General features: G+C 36.3%; 1 protein-coding gene across 1 annotated transcript in view; it reads right to left on the bottom strand.

Annotated features, from left to right (window-relative positions):
* Positions 1-8,612, bottom strand: part of LOC107597798 (protein PRRC2C-like) — a 52,458-nt gene that overhangs the window by 28,121 nt on the left and 15,725 nt on the right. Inside the window, exons 9-14 of the mRNA XM_016288985.1 lie at positions 6,230-6,317; positions 5,955-6,138; positions 5,283-5,865; positions 4,614-4,789; positions 4,251-4,485; positions 3,756-3,966 (exon numbers count right to left, since the gene is read on the bottom strand). Of these exons, the coding sequence (XP_016144471.1) occupies positions 3,756-3,966; positions 4,251-4,485; positions 4,614-4,789; positions 5,283-5,865; positions 5,955-6,138; positions 6,230-6,317 (1,477 nt within the window). The remainder of the gene's footprint in view (positions 1-3,755; positions 3,967-4,250; positions 4,486-4,613; positions 4,790-5,282; positions 5,866-5,954; positions 6,139-6,229; positions 6,318-8,612) is intronic.

The following is an 8,612-nucleotide window of genomic DNA, read 5'->3' on the forward strand; positions in this document are numbered from 1 at the left end:
GAATATATTACTATTTAGCAGTCTTAAGACTCAATGCTACTACTGCTAATAAATATTAATAAATCTTTAAAGGAATAATCACATCTGTTTTTTTTATTTTTATTTTAATAGTAAACTTCTGTTGTGCAGCACTTTGTTTGCCAAAAAATAAAAGGGTTTAATTTTCATTTGATTAGGATAAATTAAATGAATGTTTTATGCCTTCATCTGATTACCAGAAAAATTAAGAACATTTTATAGGGCCTTATTGTTTAATAAAGGACCCTATACAAAAAAAAAAAAAAGAATAGGTTTAAAATACAGGCATGTGGTTCTTAATTTCTTTTTATTAATTCACCATTTGTAAACTGATGTTTACTGTTCATTTTTTAGAAATATCAATAGCATTTGTATTAAAACTATATTCACTGAATGTAATAAAAAAAATCGAGAATCGAATCGAAAGCTTGCGTATCGAAATCGAATCGGGACATCTGAATCGATACCCAGTCCTACTGATAACTGTGATAATTTTGGTCACTATAATCGTGATAAGACATTACATCCCTAACTTGCACTAACCCATTTAAAGTCCCCATGAAATCTAAAGTATGAAGGTTCATACCTTCACTAGTATGAAGGTTAACCTTAAGCGGTATTTAATACACCGAGCCAGATGAATCGCCTTCGATTATGAATGCGATATTCCGTAGCTTGTCAGTGATCTATGGCTCGGTGCATTAAATGCTGCTCCATCTGAAAGCATGTGATGGAGATTTACTACTAATCACAGAACCGGCTTTACTGACAAGATGCGCATGACAATCACTTGCGATTCATCGTGCAGCCCTAATGAAAACTTGTGAACAGTGTTTATTCAAAATAGAAATCTTTTCTAACAATATAAGTCTTTACCATTACTTTATTAATTTAACATCCTTGTTGAATAAAAGTATTAATTTATTTTGGGAAAAAAAAAAAAAAAAAAAAAAGATACTGACCCCAAACTTTTGAAAGGTAGTGTATTGTTAAAAAAGGATTTCTATTTTAAATAAACGCTGGTCTTTTTAACTCTTTATTCAAAGAATCCTTGAAAAAAAAAAGAATCACAGGTAAAAATAAATAAATAAAAATGAAACCGCACAACTGTTTCCAAAATGAATTATAAATAAGCATAAATGATTTCTGAAGAATCATGTGACACTGAAGATTGGAGTAATGATTCATCAGCTTTGCATCACAGAAATACATTATATTTTAAAGTATATTAAAACAGAAAACCATTTTAAATTGTAATACCAGTAATACTGCACAATATTACTGTTTTGTTCTGTATTTTTGATCAAATAAATGAAGGCTTGATGATCAAAAGATATGCAATGTTTAAAACATTAAAATAGTAATGTTTCCAAACTTTTTACCAGTACTGTACTTCTGTATGATAACAGAAAGCTGGCCAGCAGAAAGAGCATCACAGCTTGAGCTAGTTTATATCTCATAAATTGTCAATGAAATTGATTTTACTGGCTAGCTAGCTACTGTATAAACACTTTTTGGTATTTACTAGCAAAACTTGAATCCCATAGATCAAATATATTTAGAATATCAAAACTTAGATGTAGTCTTTGCTTTTAAAAGTACTTAAGTACCAAAAGTAAATTTCCTTTATGTCAATGCACTGTTTTATTATTGTACGTAATACTTGCAATACTTCTGAAGCAACTTAGAATACATTACACCTACTGAATACACTGACTAGCTTGTAGTATTCTTTGGAATAAAGAGCTTTTAGAATGTTAAAAACCTATGGGGGAAAAGAAATTAACACCTTATACCCACCCCCACAAAAGCAGTATGGTAGTGATCTCACACAGCTCTGACAGTGTGTGCACCGAGCACACATCTATGTATAACCATTCATCCACATTTGAAACAGAGTGGACAGTGAAATCCTGTAAATACAGAGTGATAAGAAAAAAAATCAAACCTGCTTTAAAACCCAGCAACACAACTGTAGCTGTACAACTTTACAACAGCAACACTGCTTTAACAAAAAAGCAAAACAGCAAGACTTATTTGATATCAAAACAAAAATGATAAAATGCTGTCTAATCGCTCTCGTGGTACTTTGATGTTACACAGAGAACGGTCTGTGCAGTGCTGCTTCAAGTCCAACACCTATTGTGTTTTATTAGGATATGCACAACAGTTCTTCTGTGGCTTTATAGGTAATATTTTCACTTACACAATTGAGCAAAATCAGACAATATTGTGTCTAATATATACCACAATATTAACTTCCTGTTATTGAACTGTTGTAAATAAATATCACATTTGCAACTGGTCAGTGTTCAAAAAATGCTGAGAAATCACTTTATGAAGCCCTACAAGAGTGATTACTGATAAACTGTCTGAAAAAAAAGAAAAAAAAAAAAAAAAAAAGTCACGTTTTAGAGAAGAAAAAAAAAATCACCCACTGACTTTCAAAGCTGCTACTTTCTACTTCGAGGACCTTGATAGAAATGAAGTGGAGTGAAAAGTACAATATTTGTCTTTCAAATGTAGTGAAGTTAAAGTCATAAGTTCCCAGAAAAAATAATACTCAAGTAAAGTACAGATGCACAAAAAGTGTACTTAAGTACAATACTCAAGTAAATGTACTTAGTTACTGTCCGCCTCTGCATTTAAGTACCCAGTTCCTGCAATTTTGCAAATTTGCAGTTTATTCCCGTTAATTCCCATGGAAAGTTTCCAGTCTTGAAAATTCCCGGAATTTTGCAACCCTAATAGGGAATGATTCAGACAGCGTAAATATGCTTTCCCTTGGGGCAAAAGAAGTCTGGTAAAAGAGATAAAAAATGAGACCATTTAAAATCTAAAACTAGCACACTGCATTAAAAAAAACAAAAAAACAGACCTGGCAGATACTTTTACCCAAAGTGACGGGGAATCGACCATGACCTTGGCGTAGCTAGTGTCATGCTCTATTTTTTCAGATACACTACAGGAAAAGTCCATCCAGTTATTCAAAATATGCATCAAACCAGGTAAGCTTCATTTAGATTCTTGTCACACTTACTTTGGTTGGTCTGAACCAGAGTTTCGAAACCCTACCACAATTGGTCTATTTTCACATTGTACTTTAGGGTCTGAGGGAATGATTCAGACAGCGTAAATATGCTTTCCCTTGGGGCAAAAGAAGTCTGGTTTCACATTGTGCCATGCAAGCTGCCGTAGCGCACACAGTTTGCTCTAGTCCAGTGGCACAATAGCACAGAGCGGATCATATGCGTTAATCGGCACAGACCAGAAAACATATCGGACCCATTTGAATTCTACACAGAATGCAATTTATAGCGATATAGATGAGATTAGGAGGAGAAACAGTTAGACAAACAGCACTAAGATGTATAAGAGATAACACTGGTGGCATGCACCAACATAACACAATTTCCAAACTACACATCCGCAGCATCATTATAATCATGTTATTACACACAATAACGCTGCATGTTTAAAGGCACTTCAGTGGACCTTTTATGTAGCTAGGAGGCTGGTCAGCAAGCTAGTTCGACCTGTATTCTGCTACCGCAATTCTCTGATGATGCGGTAACTACAGCGGGGAAAAAAAATCTTCAGTCTGTACAATGATTGTAAACTATTTAAGACCCACTGAATCTGAATTTAAGACATTAAGACTTAAGTCCTTTTTAAGGAAAACTAAGAAATTTGTACTATTTTTGTTCTAAAACCTCTAAAAAACAGCAGTCTCTCACCTTGTCTCCTTGCCATCTTCACGCCCTTTAATGGTTGCAGAAGAGGGCAGGGGCTCTGTTGAGGGATATGGGTCAGAACCCCAGACCATCCGAGGCTCACTAGGAACTCTGTGTTCTCTGATTGGTCGGGTCAGATGATCAAAAGTGTCTGATCCAGAGCTGCTGTTGTCTGTGGGCTCTCGTCGTACCAGTTGTTTAGGAGGCATTCTCCCTGGTATTGAAATACAAAAATGACTACGACTTAAAACAGACCACACATATAGAACTCGGTGTAAAAAAAAAAAAAACGATGGAATTTAAATTGTCAGATGTAATGTTTTGGTGTAATGTATAGTGACTATAGATAAAAATTGGCAAAACTAAGGAGGAAAAACTGAATTAGATTAAAACAACATTGAGTGAAAATGTGTTACTGCATCTTGTAAATGTGTTACAGTGCATGGTTTTGTTACCAAATTTCTAGAAAGGAAAACAACTTTAGTATGCAAGACACACCGGGGTGCATAGGAGGCATGTCTATAGGTGGCCGCCCAGACATCATACGAGGATCCATGTAAGACTGCATCATTAGCCAGCGTGGGTCAAAGCCCATTGAGGCAAGGTGTTGGTGGTGGGGGCCGAGAGGTTGGTATAAGGATCTGTGCTGAGGGGGAACTGAACCCCCTGAGGGAGAGACTGGACCCCCTCCACCCTGCTGCTGCTGTTGCCACTGTTGTTGTTTAAGCTGTTCCTAAAGAATTTAAGAGAATACAAATTACATTCCAGTAAAGAAGGAATTACTACAAAGAATACTCATTTTCATTATCTACAGGGTTCCAACTAACATTTATGCTTAAAGCCATAACAATGTGTGAGCACCTGTTGTCTAAGGAACCTGGGTGGTAAAGACTTCTGGAACTGTTTTGAATATCCAGAGCTGACAGAAGAGCGAACAGCAGTCCCAGTGTCTCCCTCATTTTCCAGTTTAGTCGGAAGAGGTGCATCTTCGCTGACAGAATGATCGAGTCTGGATAAAGACAACTGAGGCTCCTCAACTAAAAGAGATAAAAAATGAGACCATTTAAAATCTAAAACTAGCACACTGCATTAAAAAAAACAAAAAAACAGACCTGAAACAGACTTCGCAGATACTTTTACCCAAAGTGACGGGGAATCGACCATGACCTTGGCGTAGCTAGTGTCATGCTCTATTTTTTCAGATACACTACAGGAAAAGTCCATCCAGTTATTCAAAATATGCATCAAACCAGGTAAGCTTCATTTAGATTCTTGTCACACTTACTTTGGTTGGTCTGAACCAGAGTTTCGAAACCCTACCACAATTGGTCTATTTTCACATTGTACTTTAGGGTCTGAATTAAGGTACGTTCATGTCATCTACATAAGCTGCAGCTGAAATATTTGAGATTCTTTAGATTTACAACCAAAATGTCAACTGTATAAGCAAATCAACTGCACCCCAAGCTAATTTTTTAATGCTCTTTAGAATTTTAATAGCTTATATGATTTCTATTTTCATTCATTTACCTCTGGGCTCCTCAGCACTGAAGTAGTCTCTCATTGGTTGTCTCTCCACCCGTCTATGCACCTCCTCTGTTACAGCAGTATCAACCTTGCTTTGGGGTTCTGGGGCAGTCCTGTGGACAGGAGGGCTAGGTTGTCGGGAAACAAATTGTGGCACCTCCTCCACAGTGGGCTCTGTCCTTTCATGGGTTGGCATGGGAGGGCAGGGTTGTTGTGCAGGGGAAGGTGGTGGTTGAGGCTGAGGGGGTGGAGTTTCAGCAGGTAGTTTAGGCACAGTTTCAGTCACTTCCTGGTGATCACCATGGGCTTGCGTAGTTGGTTTAGTAGTTTCTGTAGTCGAAGGCCGTCGTTTCTCCTCCAGTTGTTTTAGTTTCTCTTTGCATGCAGCAAGTCTCTGTTCTTCCATGCGGCGTTCCTCCTCCTCACGCCGTCTGCGAGCACGTTCTACTGCTTCCGACAGCTCTGACTGCTTCTTCCGTTTCTGTCGCCACGCTTCCGTTTCCTCCTCACCAGCAGGGGGTGCTGTACTAGGTAGCTTTGTAACACGGGGGCCACCACTTCCCACAGAACGTCCAACAGTTTGGCCCTACACAAAACCACAATGAAGCAAAAATAGGAAAAAAAGGCAACTTTGTCAAATCAGAGAGAGGACAACTCTTCTAATGCACGCCATACCTGTTGGTCTTGTGGAGGTACCATCTTGCTATAATGGACAATATTGCCAGGTGAGGTAGCCCTGAGGCCTCCACTTTCTGCCCATGAGCTCTTGCGGTCCCGCCTCTCCTCTTCTCCTTCCTTCCATCCCTCCTGAATATCAGCGTTTCTTGACCTCATGCGATCAACTTTAGTCATCCACTGCCTGCGTTTCAGCAAGAAAGTTGAGGGCCAATGTTCATTATGCCCCAAAACATTTTGTATGAAATAAAAACAAGTCAAAGATGAGTGCTTACCAGTTATTGCCTTTCTCCTTAGCAGAATGGTTCTCCTCATCATCACTAAAGTTCAGTTTCTCAGTATAGTCAACTTCCATTTGAGCACCTAATAAGACCAAAAATGGTGATTATATTAACAAATGGTTTAAAAATAAAATTAAATGTGGAAATACCCATTAACTCAATGTATTACAAAATTCATAATCACTTCATCTGATTTTTTCGTATCTTCTGATTTGCTTCCATGACCTTCAGAATATAAAACTATTCATAGCATGAGTAGCCATGGTGAGGACATTTGTACATCTTTATAGCTTTCGAATATTGAATTCTTGAAAAGGGTGAATTTATTATTCTTCCTTATTATTCACAACAACAACAATGAAACGGTGCAATGACAAACTCGCTTAAACATACTTAGAACAAAAATAAGACGGGTGATATACAGAACCCCCGCACATAACATGCATACAAAAATCGATTTATTGTGGCCACAAATTAAGAATTAAACCTACAACTTAATTCATGAATTAAATCTAAATGAGGGAATGAATTAGTACAAATTTGGCAACAATTTAATAAGACGAGTTAAATTAATGGGTTGTGGGACCAAATTCTTATTATGAGGCAACAATATACAGTGGGGAAAAAAAGTATTTAGTCAGCCACCAATTGTGCAAGTTCTCCCACTTAAAAAGATGAGAGAGGCCTGTAATTTTCATCATAGGTATACCTCAACTATGAGAGACAAAATGAGAAAAAAAATCCAGAAAATCACATTGTAGGATTTTTAAAGAATTAATTGGTAAATTCCTCGGTAAAATAAGTTTCTGATTTGCTTCCATGACCTTCAGAATATAAAACTATTCATAGCATGAGAAGCCACGGTGAGGACATTTGTACATCTTTATAGCTTTCGAATATTGAATTCTTGAAAAGGGTGAATTTATTATTCTTCCTTATTATTCACAACAACAACAACAATGAAACGGTGCAATGACAAACTCGCTTAAACATACTTAGAACAAAAATAAGACGGGTGATATACAGAACCCCCGCACATAACATGCATACAAAAATCGATTTATTGTGGCCACAAATTAAGAATTAAACCTACAACTTAATTCATGAATTAAATCTAAATGAGGGAATGAATTAGTACAAATTTGGCAACAATTTAATAAGACGAGTTAAATTAATGGGTTGTGGGACCAAATTCTTATTATGAGGCAACAATATATGTACTCTGTGTGATTGGCTTTCGGCCCTTTGTATTAAACAATGCATACATAAATGATGCGTTTTATTTATAATTGTTTAAGCAACTTAATTTTACTTGTTTCTAAACATTATTTTAAACATTATTCGAAAAATAATTTTTCCCAGTCATGTTATTTTATTTTTTATTTGAATATGTACTCTGTGTGATTGGCTTTCGGCCCTTTGTATTAAACAATGCATACATAAATGATGCCGTTTTATTTATAATTGTTTAAGCAACTTAATTTTACTTGTTTCTAAACATTATTTTAAACATTATTCGAAAAATAATTTTTCCCAGTCATGTTATTTTATTTTTTATTTGAATAAACGTGCATTAGTAATATTTTGCTCGATGCGCACTCTTGTGGCCTCGGGAGACAAGCCAAAATCTTTTTCCCCGCCTAACTGAAATTATGCCTTTTAAATTCAAATATTGATCATATTTAAGTACAAAATTCTAATTTAGTTTTTCAGCCATTTTGACAGCCCTACTCCTTACTCTATATTCACATACTTAAATCCGACTCCTGCTGCTCCTGCTATATGGAGCAAACAAAAAAAAAGCGTATGTATGTATATATATATATATATATATATATATACAGTGGGTACATTGCTGGAACTATCGGTTATCGTCAAAAATCCATGCCCGGATGGTTCCATGGTTTTCCCGGGTTGCGTCCATTGCTGGAGTGGCTGAGAAGGGTCTGCTGTCATTATACAGTGCTAGAGCGGCCTCTAGTGGTTGAAATCATTGACAGCACATGCTATTTGTTTAGACACGTGCAGAGCGGGAAACTTCAAACTTCAGTGTGTGTGATTCCGGTGAGTTCTCCTAGACTCAGCGCTGCGCTTTTATTTTGATTAGATAATTATCAAGCGTTCAAGAATAGAAGCAGTTCAAGTCTGAGAGTATACATACAATATCCATAAGTATATGTTTTTAATGCTATAGCCTTTGTGTATATATTTAAAGATGTGCATCTTTAAGCATGACAGTTGAAATGAAATGGTAACACTTTAAAATAAGAGTCCATTTGTAGCATTAAGATTAATGAAAGCTGTGTAAGTATTGTTCCTTGTTAGAGTGTGTTAATTTCAACATTTACTATTATTATTATTTTTACTACTACTACTA

This window comes from Sinocyclocheilus grahami, unplaced genomic scaffold (genome assembly GCF_001515645.1).
Source record: "Sinocyclocheilus grahami isolate Dianchi unplaced genomic scaffold, SAMN03320097.WGS_v1.1 scaffold237.1, whole genome shotgun sequence".
Classification (NCBI taxonomy): domain Eukaryota; kingdom Metazoa; phylum Chordata; class Actinopteri; order Cypriniformes; family Cyprinidae; genus Sinocyclocheilus; species Sinocyclocheilus grahami.